Source organism: Corylus avellana, chromosome ca9 (genome assembly GCF_901000735.1).
Source record: "Corylus avellana chromosome ca9, CavTom2PMs-1.0".
NCBI lineage: Eukaryota > Viridiplantae > Streptophyta > Magnoliopsida > Fagales > Betulaceae > Corylus > Corylus avellana.
In genome coordinates, this window is record NC_081549.1 from 22,971,947 (window position 1) to 22,993,075 (window position 21,129).

At 37.5% G+C, this 21,129-nt stretch overlaps 4 protein-coding genes across 5 annotated transcripts; 3 read left to right on the top strand and 1 right to left on the bottom strand.

The window, feature by feature from the left end:
• The first annotated feature begins 1,979 nt into the window (after window positions 1–1,979).
• Window positions 1,980–5,862, top strand: LOC132191828 (serine/threonine-protein kinase AtPK2/AtPK19-like). Its single transcript, XM_059606939.1, has 7 exons — window positions 1,980–2,144; window positions 3,037–3,991; window positions 4,230–4,312; window positions 4,400–4,520; window positions 4,671–4,844; window positions 4,959–5,063; window positions 5,326–5,862. The coding sequence occupies exons 2-7, from the start codon at window positions 3,314–3,316 to the stop codon at window positions 5,629–5,631; spliced, it is 1,467 nt and encodes a 488-aa protein (XP_059462922.1). The 5' UTR covers window positions 1,980–2,144; window positions 3,037–3,313; the 3' UTR covers window positions 5,632–5,862.
• Window positions 5,863–6,143: 281 nt separating this feature from the next.
• LOC132191732 (serine/threonine-protein kinase STN8, chloroplastic) lies at window positions 6,144–9,944 on the top strand. Of its 2 annotated transcripts, none has more exons than XM_059606822.1 (5): window positions 6,144–6,803; window positions 7,396–7,569; window positions 7,787–8,191; window positions 8,488–8,861; window positions 9,410–9,944. In XM_059606822.1, the coding sequence occupies exons 1-4, from the start codon at window positions 6,225–6,227 to the stop codon at window positions 8,836–8,838; spliced, it is 1,509 nt and encodes a 502-aa protein (XP_059462805.1). In that variant the 5' UTR covers window positions 6,144–6,224; the 3' UTR covers window positions 8,839–8,861; window positions 9,410–9,944. The 2 variants fall into 2 exon arrangements, with proteins under 2 accessions (XP_059462805.1, XP_059462806.1); XM_059606823.1 differs by having other exon boundaries at window positions 8,488–8,854.
• A 176-nt stretch (window positions 9,945–10,120) lies between these two features.
• On the bottom strand, window positions 10,121–13,065 carry LOC132191734 (mannan endo-1,4-beta-mannosidase 6). Its single transcript, XM_059606824.1, has 6 exons — window positions 12,689–13,065; window positions 12,324–12,603; window positions 11,769–11,963; window positions 11,100–11,222; window positions 10,782–10,993; window positions 10,121–10,698 (listed from the first exon to the last, which is right to left on the bottom strand). The coding sequence occupies exons 1-6, from the start codon at window positions 12,859–12,861 to the stop codon at window positions 10,269–10,271; spliced, it is 1,413 nt and encodes a 470-aa protein (XP_059462807.1). The 5' UTR covers window positions 12,862–13,065; the 3' UTR covers window positions 10,121–10,268.
• Window positions 13,066–17,519: 4,454 nt separating this feature from the next.
• Window positions 17,520–21,129, top strand: LOC132191553 (receptor-like protein kinase FERONIA). Its single transcript, XM_059606643.1, has one exon. The coding sequence runs from the start codon at window positions 18,199–18,201 to the stop codon at window positions 20,896–20,898; it is 2,700 nt and encodes an 899-aa protein (XP_059462626.1). The 5' UTR covers window positions 17,520–18,198; the 3' UTR covers window positions 20,899–21,129.

Genomic DNA, 21,129 nt, shown 5'->3' on the forward strand with positions numbered 1-21,129 from the left:
AGTTGCTTTAACTATTTATATACATTATATTATCACTTACAGATGTGGTGTGTCCACCCAAAGCTACGAGACGAAGCCCAAGCTTAAAGCGCTTCGAATGCTGATCACTTGCTTTGCCACTATATTCGACCTCCGCCTCATTTGTCTCCCTTTTCTCGGCCCCATCTTTCCAACTTCAACCAATTCACTCTGTTCCACACTTTCCTCGCCCTTTGTACTATTCTTCCCATCCGCCAAAGAACCTTTCAATTCAAGGATATTCAAACCCAACGACGCCGTTTCACCCCTGCCGGAGCTGTTTTCTCCTTTCTCCTTGAAACCCAATTCGCCGTAAGACCCGTGCTCCTCTGGCTCGAACACCTCGTTGGGATTTTTTCAGTGGGATTTCGTTAGCCTTGGGAAGTTTCGAATGTGGATGTACGAAATCGGTTCGTTTTGCGGCGTCCAATTGAATTATGATTTTAAAAAAAATTAAGACACTTATTAAATATATTTGTTCAAATATCAAAAAAAAATTTTGAGTGAAAATTATCAACTTACTTAAAAATTTTAGAAACTATTATGAAGAAAGACTTTAGTTTACTTACAATTGGATAAGTATCCTTAACTATATATTTAAGATATAGTAGTATATTTTTCAAAAAAAAAAAAAGATATAGTAGTATAGTTTTTGAAAGTACTCATATTTTTTATACCAATTTAACACCGGCTGATGTGTAGATTTTTTTAATGTCAACCAATGTAAAATAAACATGAATAATAGTATAACTCTAGAAAAAAAAAATTGTAGTTTTATATTTTACATTCTTGAGCTCTTTATCCCTATAAACTTTCTCATAGAGGGAAGACTCTTTTTATACATATTTTTTTCACTACTATGAATGCTCATTTGAATCATGTAAGTTCACTGTATATTATTTTGCACAAAATGTGCATCAAATATGAGTCTACGCATATAATTTTTCTTTATAAAAAAATATTAAAATTATTAATAAATCATGGCAATTATTAACAATGACCCTAACCATAAATCAAGGCCCAATCCTTTGGGCTCAAAAAAGCTAAAAAGCCTAAGGGTCTTCATAATCACAAGCCCACAAAATGACAGTTACATAAAATCTAAGATAAAAGTTATTTTTTTCATAAATCTCTTTCTATTATACTTTATTTTTATAAGAGCATTCTCAATAGAAGAGTTAAATGTTACTTTTATCTAGAATAGCTCTTCAAATGTTTAAAAAACCTCCCGCATTAGATGAGCCAAAAATATATGTAAAATAGATATTTGATTAGAAGAGCTAAAAAAAAATTAAATGTAACAGCACTTTTTAAGAGAGTCATTTTATTTTTTAGTGTCTCTCTCATACTTTATCTTTTTCTCAAATCTTTTCTCACCTTTTTTTAAAAAATATAGCTAATCGGATGTAGAGATACTTAAAAATAGCTTAGCTAAACTAAATAAAAGTGAATTTTGAAGAGTCATTTTACATAAAAATATAGCTCTTCCATTGGGAATGCTCTAAGTTGGTTACTAACTTAATTATTAGAGGTTTGTTGCTGGTCATCAGCAGCCTAGCGGCCCTAGCTGAAGCTACTTCGGTGATCATTTTCTTATCTCGCAGGTGGTTCGTCGTCTAATTTGGTTGTGTAAAAAAAAAAGTTATTTTCAGATTTTTTTTTAAATTTTTTTTTAATAATAAATATGTGGAAGATGTAAATTTAGTAGACTAAATTATTATTATTATTATTATTATTATTTTAAAATCTTCCACCCAAATTTTTATTAAGAAACTTTATCTAATGTGATAAACTCAATCGCAAGATTGTAATTAAATCAGTTAAATAAGCGGGCTACCAATGGGTTGAGAGAGAGAAGATAGCGTGCACGGCTGTATTCCAATAATAACACGCATTACCAAATCCCAAAGGCATATTCTAAAGACAAAACCCCGCATCAGCATCGCCTGGCGGATCAACCATCCCAAACGAAGCCACGTGTTAGGAGTCAAACGCGAGCATCAATTCCCAACTTTTCAAGGATTGTCCTTCGTTATAGGCGGCGACGCGAGGCATTTGTTAAAAAAAGCCTCACAAAAAACACGCTCTACAGTTCATCTTCGGCCTCTCCCTCCGCAACTTTCCAGGTACTTTGAATTTCAATTTTGTTCTTCCTACCTCAACGTTAATTTTAATTTATATATGACGCAATTGTAAACTGGGGGTAATGAACGCGATGGTTATGGATTTCTTTGAAGAGATCTGATTTATACGCTGGAGCGCGTCGGGCTCTGGGTTTAATTGGATCTTTGTTGTATGATTCGCGTCTCATTCATTATCCAGTCTCGGCTTCCAAATTTGTTAGGGTTTGATTTTCCGTATTGCGAAGTTCCAAACTTTTTTGCATGCAAAAGCCTGATTGCTTCTTATGTAAGATTCGCTCGCTAATCTTAATAGCTGATTGAGCCAATATCCAGAATCTTTATTAGGGTTTGGTTTTGGGGATTACCTTAACCCAATTAATGAAAATGTGCGGAGACTATTAAGTTTTGGTTTTGATTCTTTAGTTTTTATTTGTGATTTTATCAAAGTCCATTTTTTTTTGGCTCCTGTATTGGTAAAACAATTCTTCCCACATATGATCCAGTGTTTCTGTTTTTGGGTTCGAATTTATTTTTGCGAATCATGTGGCAGTGTATAATAATACATTGAAAAAAGCCTGAAAATTTTAATTATAACGTATAATATGTCGATTTGCTCATAAAATCGATACATCACATATTCCTTAGCTTTGCGTCCCCCACCGATATCTCTTTCTGTTTGGTTAGTATCTGTTGCTCTTCTTTATTTATTGGGTTTTCTGAGGGTGGACTTCTATTAAAGAAGCTTCGTTCCGTCACAAAATCTTTTAAATTCTTGCACTTTCATTATTATAATTTATGAACTTATAAAAAAAAAAAAAAAATTATAATTTATGAGTTTTCCTTTCAAATTTGCATTACTTACGTGTTTATGCTTGTATTTGACCTTGATGTGCAGATTTGACAACTTGATCTTCATGAGTTCAAGAATTACTGAGACATCCGTGGTTTCCTGTAAATCGGGAAACAAGAACATCATCTTCTTCTGGATTCTGTTTTGCTTGCTGCCTAAATTCTTGGGAACTCCTTTTGCATTCGGAGACTTCCTGTTAATAAAGGCTATTGATAGGCGTCCTTCTGCAGTGCGGGTCTTCAAGACTCTTGGGGAGATCAACCTGTAATCGCTATTAATTTGAGCATCTGCCGGTCCTGATCTCTCCTTCGAACTTGGCAACATGGTTTCATCTCAATTACCTGGTTTGACCAAGACTGGCATTTGCAAACCATTACAAACGCAGTTACTTTTTCCTGTGAACCCCACAGATGCTGCAGTTACTGATCATGTTGAGCTGGATTTCTCTGACGTGTTTGGTCCTCTTCCAGTTCAGACGTCAATAGAAGTGAATTATGGTGATTCTTGTGACTCTGTTGGTCTTGAAGATGCCAATGAGCTAATTTATGAGGACCCCGTTGTCATTTACACCCGATCACATTCTCTGGTTGGCCCCTCTTCTTGTGTAAGTCAATCATTGAAGCTCAGCAAGCTCACCATACATGAGTCAGAAGATTCGGAGGAACTAGTAGAGTGTGTTCATGGAGAAACCGTTAAAGAACTTCAGGAACCTGCCAATGATGGCAAAATTGAGAAACCCTTAAACGACATTGACGAAAATTCTGTGAAGGTTGAGAGCGTGGGCATTGAAGATTTTGAAATTTTGAAGGTTGTTGGGCAGGGTGCATTTGCAAAGGTATATCAGGTGAGGAAAAAGGGTAGCTCAGAAATATATGCAATGAAGGTTATGCGTAAGGACAAGATTATGGAGAACAATCATGCTGAATACATGAAAGCTGAGAGGGATATTTTGACAAACGTGGATCACTCCTTCATTGTCCAACTCAGATACTCATTCCAAGTAATTTCTACCTGTCTTAAATTTTTTGAAGTTTAGTGTTTGATACGCCTCAGTTTTTGCTGCTGTTGCTTTTTATCTGAGAATCCCAATAGTATATATTATTATCTTAAAAGTTTCTCTCTAGCATGACTGATGTTTACTCAAAGATGTGCTAGGGTGACGTATCTGAATCTAAATCAGCTTAGTTTGTCAAATTCTTCATAATAAGACTACTGACCCTAGTTATTCTGCCATGCAGACCAAATATAGACTATATCTTGTGCTGGATTTTGTAAATGGAGGTCACCTTTTCTTTCAGCTCTACCACCATGGCCTTTTCAGGTACCCCTGATTTCAATGTTTTTAGTCTATTCAAGAGTGTGCAAGTATTGGGGCTAATTAGTCTATCTTTTTGTTTTAATTTTACAGGGAGGATCTTGCTCGTATTTATGCAGCTGAGATTGTTTCTGCAGTTGCGCACCTTCATGCAAATGGCATAATGCATAGGGATCTTAAACCTGAAAATATCCTGCTCGATGAAGATGGCCATGTACTACTACTACTCCTCTTTCTCTCTCTCTCATTGTTTATGTGCGTGTGTTTGCATCTGTGCTTTTGTGTCATTGTGTGTGTGAACATTGCTGATTGCAACCCCTCAATGAAGAAATGTCTAGCTGACAGTTACCCATTACTCAATTAGGCAATGTTGACTGATTTTGGACTCGCAAAGAAATTTGATGGAAGCACGAGATCTAATTCTATGTGCGGAACTTTAGAATACATGTCGCCTGAAATTGTTCTTGGAAAGGGCCACGATAAGGCTGCAGACTGGTGGAGCGTGGGAGTTCTATTATTTGAGATGCTAACTGGCAAGGTTAGTTTTGTACTTGTGTTTATTTGTTGATTTTGGTCTTTTTGTAACATGATAGGACAGCAGTTTGTGGAACCAAACGGTTAAATTTTTTCTCTCTGTTTTCTGCTTGTACAGCCTCCGTATACTGGGAACCGAGAAAAAATCCAGCAAAAGATAATGAAGGAAAAGATCAAGCTGCCAGCATTTTTGTCAAGTGAAGCACATTCTCTGTTGAAAGCGGTAAATCTTCATACTCCATCTGTGTTTTCTATCTAATTGTCACATTCTCTATTAATTGAGATATTACTCTCCCGGTTTTCTGAGTCTTCCAAGCCTGGTCTACCTAATTAGCATCATCTTTTTTCTTCTTTTCTCGGAGTATTTGCCTGTATAAAACCCAATTTGTATCTTGCTATAGAATAGAGAGTTGAGAAACTAGTCTATTGTTTCAACCCTTAAAAATAATGCAACTAAATGTATATTTCTCCTCTTTCTCTTGTAGCTGCTAACAAAAGAAGCAAGCAAGCGCCTGGGTAGTGGACCTACAGGGGGCGAGGAAATTAAGCGCCACAAGTGGTTCAAGCCAATCAACTGGAAAAAACTGGAGGCCCGACAAATCCAGCCAAGTTTTCGTCCTGAAGTTGCCGGGAAGCACTGTGTAGCCAACTTTGAGAAGCGCTGGACCGACATGCCGGTGGTGGTTTCGCCGGCTGCAAGTCCAAATGCCAATGGAAACCCCTTCACGGGCTTTAGTTATGTGAGACCTGCAGCCTCTTTTCTTCAGAAGGACAGCTCCATGTACCGCTAGATGCAAAGTTATGGTGTTTTATTACCAATTTGGTTTCGGGATCTTGTGACCATGCAATTACGGTAGTTTGTGCTAAAAAAAATATTTTAATTTTCCTTTGGTTAACCTTAAAATTGTACTTTAAGGCAGACATAAACATATGATTTGATTGTTTGCTTGTTGGACAAAGAATTATATATTTATGCCATTATTGGACTTGTTTATCTATATATTCCTTTAAGGTTCTCTTCTCATGATTTTTATTCAGTTTTATTACAATTAATAATGTATTATAGACAAGTAAATTTTTTTATGTTAGCAATTTTATTACTTAATAGTTAGATACAATCTTTTAATTAGATATTTTTAGTCACATTAAAAAAAAAAAAAAAAAAAATTCTATTCTATAGAAATATGGAATTCGATTAAATTATTATTGCTTTGAGATTAAATAAAAAATAAAAAATTCTAAGAGATAAATAAATATATTTTAGTCACACTTCACGTACATTCCTGATAACATTACGACCAACGTGGCCAAACACCACCCTCTGCTGACGCTACTATTGTATCCCTAAAGAAACTCAACGGAAGCTCCTTGTCGGAGCACAACCATGGCTTCTCTGCTTTGTCCTACTCCAAGTACTCTTCGACATAATCCTAGAAGTGCCTGCTTCTCTTCTTTGAAGCTGGCTTCTCGAACTAATCTCTGTATCTTCACAAAACGTTGCAAAAGTAACCCAACAAGGTGTAATGCATTCCTTGAGAACGTCCAAGAAGATCTGCTGGAAAGCACCCTTCATCTGGATCAATTTCCTGTTTTCCGATATGGGTTTTTACAGTTTCAAAGATTTACTGGGGAACTACCAGAGATGCAGAAGTGGGGGTTTCTGGTATTTGCTGGGCTCACTTGGATTTATTTGACTGCAAGGCCTGGTATTCTTCTAGGTGCCATTGATACATACCTTCTGGCTCCTCTGCAACTGGGTTTCGATAGTTTGACTGGAAAGAGGAGTTTGAAGACTTCTGATTTTGTGGTAGGAAGAAAACTGGGAGAAGGATCTTTTGGTATTGTTTATTCTGGTGCCATTGTTCCCAATAATGTGGCTGCAGAAACGAAGGTACAGAAGAGAGGAAGAAAAAATGATTTGGAGTTAAATAAGAGGGTCAAGGAGAAGGTCATTCTGAAAAAGGTAATCTCTGTGATGGCTCATGGTTTTATATTTTTCCTTTTTCTGGATATATATTTGGATTCGTATCTTTTCAAGTATATATGTTTCATGTCTTTGAGTTATTTCCAGTTTCCCTCAGGTGGGCTTGTTGTTTAGGTTTTGCTTAATAAAATAAAGGTCATTTGCAATTTTCTGATGTAACCAATTAGAAGCATAGAGCTTTTTGCATTTTGGTTAAATTTGTTTAAACCATGAGTTATCTCAAAAAGCTTAAGTTAATAGAAAATGATGAATTTAATTTTTAGGTGAATTATACAAGACTTCAACTCTTATATCATGTTAAATCACCATTCATATTATAAGAAAGGTAAAGTTAATTATTTAGATTAATATTTTATTTTACCATATGTGGTTCTGTAAAGTTGAGTTCTGATTAATGAGCCAATTATCTCAAAGTGTAAACTTGGGTTGCTTTGGGACTTTATTTGTTAAAAAAGAGAAGTCCTGGAATTTTAAACTTCAAATTATTCTTTCCCTTGCAATATCCATTTTTCTAATCCTTGCCTGATGTGTACATTTATAAATTTAGTTTTTTATTGATGGGACTGTGCAGGTGAAGGTTGGAATCCAAGGGGCTGAAGAATGTGGTGATTTTGAAGAGTGGTTTAACTACAGGCTGTCTAGAGCAGCTCCTGAAACATGTGCTGAGTTCCTTGGAAGTTTTGTTGCTGACCAAACAAATTCACAATTCACAAAGGGGGGAAAGTGGCTTGTATGGAAATTTGAGGTGCAGTTTTATAGATCAAACACAAATGCATTACATGACAATTAGGACTCACTGAATGGTATGAGTTTGTGATATTGTATGCATGGGGGATAAGTATGCCTGAGTTATGCCCTTAATGGGGCTTATTGGTTTATTTATTTTGACCTTTATAGGATTACTTAATGCAATACTTTGCGTACTGTCCTGCAGACTAATTATAGGGATATCCATGTGACAGGGAGATCAAGATCTTGCTGATTACATGAAGAATCGGAACTTCCCTTTAAATTTGGAGTCTGTCATGTTTGGGCGTGTCTTGCAGGGAGTGGACTCTGTTGAACGGGATGCTTTGATCATCAAGCAAATAATGCGCCAAATAATTACCTCACTAAAGAAAATCCATGACACAGGCATTGTTCATCGTGATGTAAAGCCTGCAAACTTAGTGGTGACAAAAAGGGGAAAGATCAAGCTCATAGACTTTGGGGCAGCCACAGACCTTCGGATTGGCAAGAACTATGTGCCCAACCGTGGCCTGCTTGATCCTGATTATTGTCCCCCCGAACTATACGTACTTCCAGAGGAAACACCAAGTCCACCTCCAGAGCCAATTGCTGCCCTTCTTTCTCCAGTTCTCTGGCAGGTTACATAATTTCTGCCTTTTCTTTTTGATGTGTATCTGTGAAGGAACATGTCAAATTGGATTTATAATGACTACTGGACCTGCTATTGACTTCATATGATAATCATCTGATTCATTGGATTTATCTGTACTTATTGGGATTCAGAGCATAATCTGATTTGTCAAAAGGCATTATTGGCTTGCTTTAACACTAGAGAGCATACGTCTCATGTGAATGCATGGTTTTTCTTTTGCCCACCATGTTACGGTATTTTGTTCCTTGAAGTGCTAAGTGGTTTTTGCAAATATTGTTGCAGCTGAACAGTCCTGATCTGTTTGATATGTATTCTGCTGGGATTGTACTCTTGCAAATGGCAATACCAAACTTAAGATCTACAGCAGGCTTAAAGAATTTCAATTTAGAAATAAAAACAGTTGGATATGACTTGAATAAATGGAGGGAGTATACGCGGTTTAGGCCTGACTTAACAATTCTTGATCTCGACTCGGGTAGAGGGTGGGACCTGGCCACAAAGCTTATATCAGAGAGAGGTTTTCTTAGAAGAGGGCGTATCTCTGCTGCTGCTGCTCTGACGCATCCCTATTTCCTGTTGGGTGGTGACCAGGCAGCTGCTGTTCTTTCAAAATTAAGCTTTACAAGGAAGTGAGCTACTTGGGATGCGAGTAAATGGTTTGCCTTCTCATACTATTTCATTTTCTGCAACTTTCCGGTTTAATACCTTTAAATTTTACATGACAATGAATCAACCCCTATTTGATTGCAAAAAAAAAATTGGGGGCCTCAAAAAATCTATGATTTCTAGGACTTTATCCTGTTGAATATTAACCATGTAGGACACTTGTGTGCTCAACAGTCATGCCAACCCTAAGAGTGTCATTTATATTTGTTAAGCAACTTGTCTTCTGGTGTTATTTCTACTATCCAATGTTCTTATAGTAATGTATTAGTTTTGTGCAAAAAATACTTATATAGTTGTGCCACTATGTGTAGATTTTTGGGAGTTTTTATGTCCACAAGCTGTGGTAAGAAACAGAAATGATGACCAGCAAAATGAGTTCCAAATTGTTGTTTGATTAATCCACCAAGGCGAATCTTGTTGTGTCCCCCCTCCTAGGCCAATCTTGTTTTCATAAAGTATCTTATGACTCAAATGATTTATATGTTTACTTCCCCTGCTTTACCTTTAAGCTGATTCAAACATAATTTTCTTGTTTCAGTTCACGACAGGGAGCTGTTAGAAGATTTTTGCGTAAATATTTTGCAGCTTGAGATAAAACAGTGGCAGAAGGATTGGAGATGCTTTATGAATAGCTTGCAGGCCAATTGATGAACTTGCCATTTTTGCATAAGGTGACTGAGGTACTTAACAATGCATTGCCTGCAAAAAGTACTTTTTACATTTTACTTAATCCTTTGGTGTAATTACAACTAGTCACAGTAATTCAGAGTTTTTCCCCCCCAAAGATTACAAAGTTAATTCTCATTTGGCAAATCAAACTTTCTTTACGGATTTCATTAGCACCATCAGTGCCAAGGATACATCTGACTGAAGGAGAATTCAGAAGGCGTCCCCATGCCATGACCAAATCATTTGATCAGAATCGACAATAAGATTTATACCGATACCATCTTTTCATATTTCTTGGGACATTCTGTAGTATATATGTAGTAGTGGAACAGGAACTGTTACTATTGTTTAATGATATTTCCTCTCTTTCTTTATAAAACATGAACTGTTACTATTGTTTTCTATTCTATTCCTGAAATGGACTCATTCTGCCCAGTTGTTTCGTCATTTTGAAGCAGAACAGGTGCAACACGGTTCATCGATTACCATAGAAATGAACGTAGTCCGGAATATAAACCAATAAAAGATCTGATGAATGAATCACAAGAACACAAGTCACAATAACTATCAGCCATTTCTTTCCTGTTTGTCAATAGCTTTTTTTATTTTTTCTTAATAGTGAAATTAACATTTATGTCTTTGCGTATAGAAACCGAATGGCTACATTATCATCAGTATCTTCTCTTTTCCGCCATATTCGGACCTTTTCTTTCTTTTCATGTTTAATTTTACAGTTCATCAGAGTAAAGTAATGTCTCCCAAGCATGCTTCTTGCAGCCCCAACGACACTTCCAAGAACACTTGGAGTTGAAGGTTGAAAGTCTTGCGGACTGAAGGGTTATGATTTTTGTTGCTGAAGTAGATTTGGATAGAAAAATTGCATACCCATCATCCATGTAGTCTGTCCCTTCAGGAAAAATCTGCCATAAAAGACTCCCACCCCCACTCCCTCCCTTCTTTGTAGAGTTCAAGAGGGTTGTGTATACTGTTGTGAGAAGGGTGTCCCGGTATGAGGAATTGTAGCCAGGGTCCTTTGTAGATACACCAAATTCAGCAAACACAACTGGCATCCCAAGATATTTCTCAGCGTCTTCTATATGAGCTTCCATCCATGACTTTGTGAATTGCAGATGGGCATCCGAGATTGATTGTGAAATCCTTCAAATCAATTATAAGCATGTCTATCATAAGGGGGAAAAGGGCTAGCTGATCTCATCATATTTGAGTTACTGAGTACTCACCAAGAGTCTGCATAAATGTGAACAGAAGCAAAATCAACACCAAGAACCTGATGGTTCCTGATGAAGTCAGTTCCCACCTGTTGGGCATATGTATTTGGGTTAAACTGAACTTTGTCAGGTGTTGAGGGACCATAAAATCCTTCCAATCCAATCTCCACCAAGTGTTTTGGATCCATGCTCTTCACATAGACTGCCATTTCTTGTATCCATGACTAGAAATCAATGAAACTAAATCCCTTTAGGCTTTAGGCTTTAAGAAATGAGGAGGGAATGAACAGAATTCACTCCTTAAAAGGCTACCAAGAATAAGATACAAACCTGCAGTTTATTTCCAGAGGGATCTGAGGTGCATCGAGGCTCGTTCATCAGTTCCCAAGCAAAAATTGTGGGGTCATCCTTGTAGGTTATATTTGTAACTGTATTGACTCTATTAAGCACCGTCTGATTTGTCAAATCATCGAAGTAAATTATAACAAAATTGTTAGTACAGAAATCTAACACAGAAAAGTAAATGATCCTTAAGGTGTGTTACAGAGTGTTATAGAGTCACCAATTCTAGTAAGTATGCACTTCTTTAGGACACAATAGAGCTCAAAAAACTTTAGAAGTTTGATTGTGTTTTATATAAATCGAAACCAAACTAGAACACTCTTAAAGTTTTTATTTTAGCATGAAAAGAAATATGAATGGTATTTCTACCGAAGGATTTTGAGAGAGATCGAAGAAGAGAAAATTTCAATGTATTTAAAACTAGTATATATTAGTCTATAAAGTGTCAATTTAGGAGTTTTAATTGATGTTTCATTAACAGACATGCATGATTATACTACTTTTTAACAAAAATTAGATTGAAATGTGAAAGAGATTAATCTGTAATTAGGACCAAGACCTAATGTTACATATTTGAATAGTAACGCATCTCATGCTCGTTTTCCAAGTTCAACAAACAAAAGATGATTATAATAGTAGTGACAGTGAGAAACTAGCCTTAACATGAGCCTTGTAGTAGCTTCGGAGAGTTGGATCGGAGAAGAAGTCATCATCGGATGTTAAATTCAGGCCGGCAGCTTTTCCCCATTTCACGTATTGTGCTTTGCCACCATATGCATCCCAGTTGTTAGCTAATGACAATATGAGCCTGATATTGTATTTTTTTGCTTCACTCACCACAAAATCCAAGGCCTGTATTTCAAACGGAACCCAGATCAATTATAAACATTTCTCAATTGCTATGAATTTACAGACACATTTTCTCAAGAACTAACAATTTTTAACATAATCTGCAAATCCCACACGAATTTAGTAGATTAAGGTTTAACCTATATAGTCTTATAGTACAGCTGCTTGAAGGTAAAAAAAATGTATATTAAATTGTGCGGAACTTTCAAGCTAGCCAACAAATTGTATCTTCACTGAGGTGGCTGCTGAATATGACCAAAACATCTAAATATAAATCAACTCAATGCTATTGGAGACTCTTTGAAGTTGATGTTATTGAGCAAAATTTAGAATCAAGACACCCCAGAAAGAATTTCAGAGTACCTTGAAAACAACTTCGTCGTAAACCGATGGAGTTTTCTGAAGAGCTCGCCACTGTCCATCATTGAATGCCCAAGTTCTGCAAACTGTTAGACCCACCAAAGATGCTTGTTTAAACACATCCGTGACCTTTCCTCTGGTGGATTCGTCCGCAGCAAATACCATCAACCAATAAGTGTTGAAGCCATTTACATAGAAAGGTTGGTCGTTAACCACAAATTGGTTCCCTTTCTTCCCCACCATTAGCCATGGATCATCTTCCATCGTCCCCAGATCACCAATCCTAAGCACATATATTCCATAGTCAATCAGATACACATACAAAAAAGTTAACTTAAGGGAAAATAAGAAAATTCTTAAATGGGTACCCATAACTCCTGCCAGGATATGCTAAATGATTTTCAGCACCCTCCACCACGGCTTCCAATTGCTCCTCTTCACTGGCATCAACTGCAGTGGAACTTGAATGTTGAATAACAATCATAAAAATGGCCACCAGAGAGATAATGTGAAACCCAAAATTCCTTATTTGGGAATCCATGGTGCTGGATCACAAAGCCACATTTTGCATATCTCATGGACCACACATTTATATTTATCGATCTCGAAGGTTTCTTCTCCGACAGTGACGAAGTACAGAAGGAAAGTACTCAAGAAGGGATCAAGTTTCTAACTTTGAAGCCAAGACAACAATATCCTTCCTTTGCTCCATCCACTGCCTTCCTTTCACTTTCAGCTATGGCCTACGAGAATACAATTGAAGGGTAGGAGTAAAGTTGCAGATACATCATTTCTAAGGTACGTTCTAGTCAGGGGCGAAGCTACATAGTGTGCACTGGGGGGCAATTGCACCCATTGGCTTTTGAAAAATAAATTGTGTTATTTTGAAAATTGTAGACATTTCTTTGTCGTGCCTCTTACTATATAAGGAAAGAAGAAAGAGATTATGCAACTTTTTCTGCTAGAACCTACTGTGAGAGAGAGAGAGAGATGGAGGAGGAGGAGCATTGTTTCAGAGCTGTGAGCCGCTCCCGAGAAAGGTCGGTGATCACTCTGTTCAGGTAAGCAGTGATTACTCTTATTTTCAGAAACAATATTCCTTCCATACTGGCTGAGATTAACTTGAATGTAAATTTTAGTTGAAAAAGAAGAATATTTTGTCTTAGTTAAACACCCCTCGTGGTCGCAGTAATCATCAGTGCCCCCCCTTTTGAATGGTCCCATGAGTCCCATCACATACAGCCTTTCTTATTCATTTTCCATTTTATTTGCAATTTTATGTTTGTTAGTTAAACCCACATAATTCTTCACAAACATCAAATATTCCCAATTTTATGTTTGTTAATTAAACCCACATAATTCTTCATGTTTATAAATTCTGCAATGCCTGTGCATCACCAACACTAGGAGTACTCAAGTTGGGGGTCGGGGATGCAGATGATTTTGTAAGCACAATGTGATGCATGGTTTTGACCCTGGATTTGGGTTGATTGACAATCATCAACCAATTGATTCTGAAACTTTAAAACAAAAGACGAAAATGCAGTTGTTTCACTCCAAGGAGAAAGAACAGAGGATTCTCCTTGGTAAGTAATGTATCTGGACCTTGAAGTTATAGGAGTGATTGGTCATCCTCACAACTAATCATTCCCATGGAAGGTGATAACTTCTATGGTGGTTATAGTCAAAAGAGTGCAATGCAACTCTTCACTCTATAAATAGAGTAGGGATCAGAATAGTTTAATAACATTATTGCATTTCTTACATTTATGATTCTTCTTTCTCTTTGGTCCTCCATCGGATTTCCACCCTAACAAGAGTAAATCTTTTCATCAATAGACCGTTCAGTAATCTTCTTACAGACCTCACTTGTCTCCATTTCAGCTAGTTAGAATGTCATGACATGCTCTGGCTGCCTATGCATCCTGAAAATGATAGAACTACAATCAAAATGACATAAAACATAACAATTTATTGCAGGAGATAACAGCTTAAGAGCTTGTTTGGAATTCCGTTTGAAAAATTGAGCTTTTAAGTCAAAAAAGGCTTTTGGGCAAAAACTTCATTTTTAAGTTTTTGCTAAAAGTGTTTTTTTACAATTTTTAGGTTTTTTGGACCATTAAAAACGCTTTTAATTTTTTTACCGAATAATTATTTTTTTTCTTTTAAACAGACTTTTTGAGTGTTAAAAGCACTTTTAAGCTTATCAAACGCACATGATCTAAGTAAATTGAAAACTTCCAACAAAGAAAATATATATATATATATATATATATATATATATAGTAGTTTCTGCAGTTCCGCAAAATTAGAAAAATTTGAAAAAACAAAAAACATTTCCCATGTTATATATATAGATAACATGTTGTCAACAAAATGGAGCATATGTACATTCCTAAGAGAATTCATATGTAGAGAAGTCTTACTAGTGGTTCATACATGCTGAACTTTCAAGCACTCGAAAAACCAAATGCCCAAAAGATCCCAAAAAGAGAGGCCATGCTTTGCATCTTATGCTATGAGACCTTCATCCACATAAGACCAAATTCCTAGTGAAATCTCAGAAAGTTGTTTGTGCATCACGAAAGTTTCCTGCTCGAAATGTTATAATATTTTCAAATGATAGACATGACAGAAACCAGTTCAAAAACAGCTCAATAATACTTCAGTTTCCTTTTCTATGCTTATTTGAATTCACAAATCTAGTAACTATTGCAAGAATATTATTGGACAAAATGCATATATGCTCCTGCCTTGTTTGTTGTTTAGGCAGGGAATGCTAGACTAACAGCCAACAGGGTTCTTCTTCTTTTTTGTCAAGCTAATTAACAAAACCACTTTCTTCTCCATCGGACACTGTATGCAAACGAACAAGACCAAAAAGTCTCTGAATGACAGACAACGCAAGAACAAAGTATTTTCACAGCTCAAAGGTTTAAGGTAAATAGAAGTTGTTGTGTTGGGTTCATGTGTACCTCCTAAGTTTTCTGTTTTATCTGCCAACTTATTCCAGAGAATCATCAGCTAGACAAACATGAAGCAAATATATTACGCTCAATTTAAGGCTGAGCATATATATTTTGCAACTGCTATATTAGAGAGTAAACACTTGTTGACATAGCATTTGTGATAAAGTAATCATATCTCAATCATTCTAGAAACAAAGGTCTCCAAGATTGGCTGTTCAAAATAATGTCGTTTAACTACACTTAGCTACCATGATTTCAGAAAGTATGTTGTTGATCCAAACTCTAACCACGTTAGGATTCAAACATTTGTGTTTGAAATGGCTAATCAAATTATAATTGTAGCTCACAATAATTATTTGTTGGTGTAAATATAAATAATTATCAATAGACTCACTCAGATAGCCCACTACATGAAAACTAAACAGCAACTGCAGTTTGTCACATGACAAGCATCTAGTGACCACCTTTCGAGAGCCTCACTTTAAAAGGGACGCAATTCCAAAAACTAGGCATTCTCTTTCATCCTCTAACTCTTTTCTTCACGTTGTTTCTAAAAGAACTATTTGCTGACTTAAGCACCAGAGTATTTCTAGTTTTTCGAAGACCGATAGCTCTTTGATGATTTTTTCTCTATTTTGCAAGTGGCCCATCACCAGTCTAGTTATTCGAAATGCTATATCAACATTTATAGAGTTCGATCTCAGATAGTGAAAAATTAATGTGAGACTCATTATCACAATAATTATAATTCACCAAGTCAATGTGAGCAAAGCCTAACTTTTGGGGTGTCAATTTCTCTAGCACTAGTGGCAAAGATAAATTCTCTGAGCAATTGTATATTTTTCCATCCAATATGCAACATTTGCAGCAATCAAGCTTCCAACAACCGTTTCCAATAGTATAAGCTATTCTTGGCTCTTTGCCCATCATCTTAAAAGGATCATCAATACCCTTTCACCAAAGTTTTCAACCAGAAATTTCAAACAAAGGATGTCTCGTACAGATTCTTGCCACCATTTAGTACTTACCAGCCAAACAAGGCCTAACTGTACGTGTCGGTTACCTTCACCTTTACCCATGAAATGATCATGCTTCTCTTGTCTTCTAGACTTCTACCATATAGCCCCTAGGACGTGCAGGTAACAATGTAACATACATCTATGGATGTTCGATGGCAATGACCATCGTGCCTACCTGTCATGCATACATGTCATTTAGGTAGGTGGTCCCTACCATGACGGTGTCAGCTGTTCACAGCTATATGTATCCATCTGGGCTTTCGGACCCACCTTAAGTTCTGATATCAACGGTCCAGATGCAAAGAGAGAGAGAAAAAAATGAAAATCACAGGGAGGAGGAGGCTGTAAACAATAAATAAAATAAATAAATAAAGAAAAAAGGCAGTATGGTAAGGAGTTTTTAGGCAGGGCAGGGGGAGGAAAACGCGTAGAGCCATTTTCCTTTCAACGCGTTTCTCCCCTGGGATCCCTTCTTCCCTGATCTGTCACCAGCCTACCAAATTCTCACGCATGGCAAGCAATAAAGGTTCGTTTGTTACAAAAATAATTGAGACTGTCTTTTTCTTTTCTTTTTTTAATACACACCTTAATAAATTATCTATTTTCTTTAAATATTATTTTTTATCGACACTCATATTTTTAAACATTCATCTTTTCCGAGGGCTATAATTTTTTTTTTTTTTCTAACGGTCATATTTTTCAAATGTGTAATATTTGGAGGAGCATATGATTTTGCTAAAGTGTTTGTCAATAAGAGAAACAATAAAAATAACCAAACAGTGTTGTCGAGATTGAATTAAAAAAAAAAAAAGAAAAGGTTTTACTTAGTGATTATTCAAAGGCAAATAGGGGACTTACTTTATTTTTAACATTTTTATATAAGAAAAAAAATAGATTATTTACCATAGCATGGCGTTGTCAATGATGAATTTTTTACTCTACTATTTATGTATTTATTTATGTAAAGTTTGAATTCTACGCAAAATCCGCCCCTACTACTCATTGTAGTGTATTTTAAATAAGTCGTTGGAAGTAGTTTTTGCATAATATTATTATAAGCTAAATAGACATAATAGAGGGATTTTTGGGCCGCAAATACAGTGCCAAATTGAGGGTCACATCCGTCATTTTGCAGATCTCACTGTAATCCCAGCACAGCAGGCAGCAGCACTTTAAGGAAGGAAGTCTTAAACGTTATTTAAAATAGTCCATTTATTCAGAACTAAACAAACAGCAAGAGTTAAAAGTAAGAAAATATAAAACGCCAGCTACCTGACCGGCCTTCATTGAAATCCATTTCCGCCATCGCTGAATTCCAGAGCTCTCAAGCCGTAACTCGTCCGGTTCAGCACGGTGAGAGTCAGAGTCTTGAGCTTTTGGTCCTCAAAAAGGTAAAATTCTCATCCCCGCACAGTGTCTGTTCTCAGGCTTGGAATGGCTTGAAATCTGTTCTGTTCATTCTTTGTGCTCTTTGGCCTTCACTTTCTGCTATTTTAGAACTTCATCCAATCTCTGCTTGGTCGTCAGCTTCTTAAAGTTTCTTCCTTTTTTAGCTAGTTGGTTATTTGGATCTGATATTTTAGTGGGGTTTGGTTCACAATTGAATCTTGTTCTTTCGTTATGCGTGGGTCTTAGATTGATATCATTTTATCTGAAAACTGGAGATTTCATGAACTAATATTTCGGAGCTCTGATCTTGATTTGAGTGTTCGAAAACTCAGATCTTTGCATTAATCGTTGTTTTCAACTCCGAGCTTCAACTTATGCGTTTTCTTGGCTCTAACTGATTTCGTCAGTTATTCAATCTCTTCCCAAATCAGACCCAAAGAAAAATTTACCAGTTTTGACTCCTGAATCTGTGGCTGAGCGGCTAGAATTTTGAATTTTGAGATGAGGAACAGGGATAAACTTGGTTTTTTGTCCATACCCATTAGTCTTTACTTGGCCTTTTCATTGATTCACGTAATTCTGGCTGACAACTATGTACCGACCGAGAAAATCCTCCTGGATTGTGGGGCAACCTCGGATACTATGGATAGCGATGATCGGAAGTGGAGCACGGATGCTAACTCCAAGTATCTGATGGCCGGTGGGAAAACGAACACCTCCGCTGCCGCTACTCAGGACCCTTCGGTCCCTCAAGTCCCTTACATGTCTGCTCGGGTTTTCTACGCCAATTTCACATATAGCGTTCCCGTTGTCGCTGGCCGTAAATTTGTGCGTCTTTACTTCTACCCTGCTTCCTATGCGGGCCTAAATGCCTCTGATGGCCTGTTCTCTGTCACAGCCGGGTCGTATACTCTTCTCAACAACTTCAGTGCTGCGCAAACTACGCAAGCTTTGAACTTTGCATTCATTGTTAAGGAGTATTTGATCAATGTTAATGGTGACAAATTGGATATAAGTTTCACCCCATCAGCCAAAGCTCCAAAGGCATATGCTTTTGTGAATGGGATTGAGATTGTGTCAATGCGTGATCTTTATAGTAGTCCGATTGATGGTTTCCCGGTTGTGGGTCAGTCCACTGCTTTCACCATCGACAACAGTTCTGCACTTGAGAATGTGTATCGGTTGAATGTGGGTGGAAATGATATCTCGCCCTCCAAAGATACAGGTTTTTATAGGTCGTGGTATGATGACTCCCCATACCTCTATGGGGCAGCGATCGGGGTTCCAGTTGCTACTGAACAGAATGTGACGATCAAGTACCCGACAGATATGCCTACTTATGTTGCACCACAGAATGTTTATAGCACTGCCAGATCCATGGGGCCAAATAATCAGATCAATCTCAATTACAATTTGACTTGGATTTTCTCGGTCGATTCAGGGTTCTCTTACCTTGTTCGTCTTCATTTCTGTGAAGTTCAGGCAAATATAACCTTGATGAATCAAAGAGTGTTTGACATCTTCCTTTATAATCAAACTGCTGAGCCCGGAGCGGATGTTGTTGCATGGGCAGGGGGGCAAAATTATGTTCCGGTATATAAGGATTATGTGGTTATTGTTCCGAGTGGAAGTCCACAGCAGGAGTTGTGGGTTCAACTGCATCCAGACAAAACTGACAAGCCCAATTATTACGATGCAATCTTGAATGGAGCAGAGATATTCAAAATTAGTGATCAAAATGGTAATCTGGCGGGGCCTAATCCCATTCCTGCTCCTACACAGGATATAATTGATCCATCAAGGGCTAGACAATCATCTGGTAATGGTAAAACAAAGAATCATAAAGCAATTATCATTGGGGGTGTTAGTGGTGGAATTGTCTTGGCCATTGTTGTTGGTTTCTTTCTTATTGCTGCTACCTGCCGCCGAAGGCAAGGGAAAGACTCAAGTTCAAGTGAAGGTCAAGGTCCTTCAGGGTGGCTTCCGCTTTCTCTTTATGGCAATTCTCATTCTGCAGGTTCTGCCAAGACAAACACTACAGGTACAGGAAGTTATGCATCGTCGCACCCTTCGAACCTTTGCCGCCACTTCTCATTTGCTGAGATCAAGGCTGCCACCAAGAACTTTGACGAGGCTCTACTTCTTGGGGTTGGAGGTTTTGGTAAAGTTTACAAGGGAGAAATTGATGGTGCAACGACTAAAGTAGCAATCAAGCGTGGGAATCCACTCTCTGAACAAGGAGTACACGAGTTCCAAACTGAGATTGAAATGCTTTCGAAACTTCGTCATCGCCACCTTGTTTCATTGATTGGCTATTGTGAAGAAAACTGCGAAATGATTCTTGTTTATGACTACATGGCTCATGGAACGCTGCGCGAGCATCTTTACAAGACCCAAAAGCCTCCGCTGCCCTGGAAGCAAAGGCTTGAGATAGGCATTGGAGCTGCTCGAGGTTTACACTATCTCCATACTGGTGCCAAGCACACCATCATCCACCGAGATGTTAAGACAACTAACATTCTCTTGGATGAGAAGTGGGTTGCAAAGGTTTCCGATTTCGGGTTATCAAAAACAGGTCCTACATTGGATAACACCCATGTCAGCACTGTTGTTAAGGGAAGTTTTGGGTATCTGGATCCAGAGTACTTCCGGCGACAGCAACTCACTGATAAATCTGATGTTTACTCATTTGGGGTTGTTCTTTTTGAGATGTTGTGTGCTCGCCCAGCACTGAACCCAACACTTGCAAAGGAGCAAGTGAGCTTGGCAGAGTGGGCTGCACATTGCCACAAGAAAGGCATTCTCGATCAGATCATTGATCCTTATCTGAAGGGGAAGATTGCACCTGAATGCTTCAAGAAGGTTGCCGAGACTGCAATGAAGTGTGTGGCTGATCAGGGCATTGAAAGGCCATCAATGGGCGATGTGCTGTGGAACCTTGAGTTTGCATTACAGCTACAGGAGAGTGCAGAGGAGAGCGGCAATGATATCGGCGGAACCGGCATCGAGGAGGAGCCGTTCGTGCCCAGTAAAGGGAAAAAAGATCCTGATGCATCCCCAGGTTATGATGGTAACGTTTCGGATTCGAGGAGCACCGGAATGAGCATGAGCATAGGTGGTCGGAGTCTAGCCAGTGAAGACTCCGATGGGTTGACACCAAGTGCTGTGTTCTCACAGATCATGAACCCGAAAGGACGTTGATCAATCACTGAGTAAGGCAATTTTCTTTCTGCTCTTAATCAAGCACGTAGTCATATTTGGTTTTAATTTTTTGTTTAATTTCTCATATTTGTTTACTTGTTGATTTATTTTTTTTGGCATGAATATGTTTTGATCAAGTTAGTTCCAATTTGTATCTACCACTAAAGAGTGTAAAAATAATGTCATGTACTTTCACTTGATTTGGTAATATTATTTACTCATATGCTAGTT

Coding starts and splice junctions, on each gene's coding strand:
- LOC132191828 (XM_059606939.1), top strand. CDS start 3,314: ATGGTTTCATCTCAATTACCTGGTTTGACCAAGACTGGCATTTGCAAA. Junction 4,521..4,670: donor TGCTCGATGAAGATGGCCAT/GTACTACTACTA, acceptor TTACTCAATTAG/GCAATGTTGACTGATTTTGG. Junction 5,064..5,325: donor CACATTCTCTGTTGAAAGCG/GTAAATCTTCAT, acceptor TTTCTCTTGTAG/CTGCTAACAAAAGAAGCAAG.
- LOC132191732 (XM_059606822.1), top strand. CDS start 6,225: ATGGCTTCTCTGCTTTGTCCTACTCCAAGTACTCTTCGACATAATCCT. Junction 6,804..7,395: donor AGAAGGTCATTCTGAAAAAG/GTAATCTCTGTG, acceptor GGGACTGTGCAG/GTGAAGGTTGGAATCCAAGG. Junction 7,570..7,786: donor GGCTTGTATGGAAATTTGAG/GTGCAGTTTTAT, acceptor TCCATGTGACAG/GGAGATCAAGATCTTGCTGA.
- LOC132191734 (XM_059606824.1), bottom strand. CDS start 12,861: ATGGATTCCCAAATAAGGAATTTTGGGTTTCACATTATCTCTCTGGTG. Junction 12,604..12,688: donor TATCCTGGCAGGAGTTATGG/GTACCCATTTAA, acceptor ATATGTGCTTAG/GATTGGTGATCTGGGGACGA. Junction 11,964..12,323: donor ACGACGAAGTTGTTTTCAAG/GTACTCTGAAAT, acceptor TTTGAAATACAG/GCCTTGGATTTTGTGGTGAG.
- LOC132191553 (XM_059606643.1), top strand. CDS start 18,199: ATGAGGAACAGGGATAAACTTGGTTTTTTGTCCATACCCATTAGTCTT.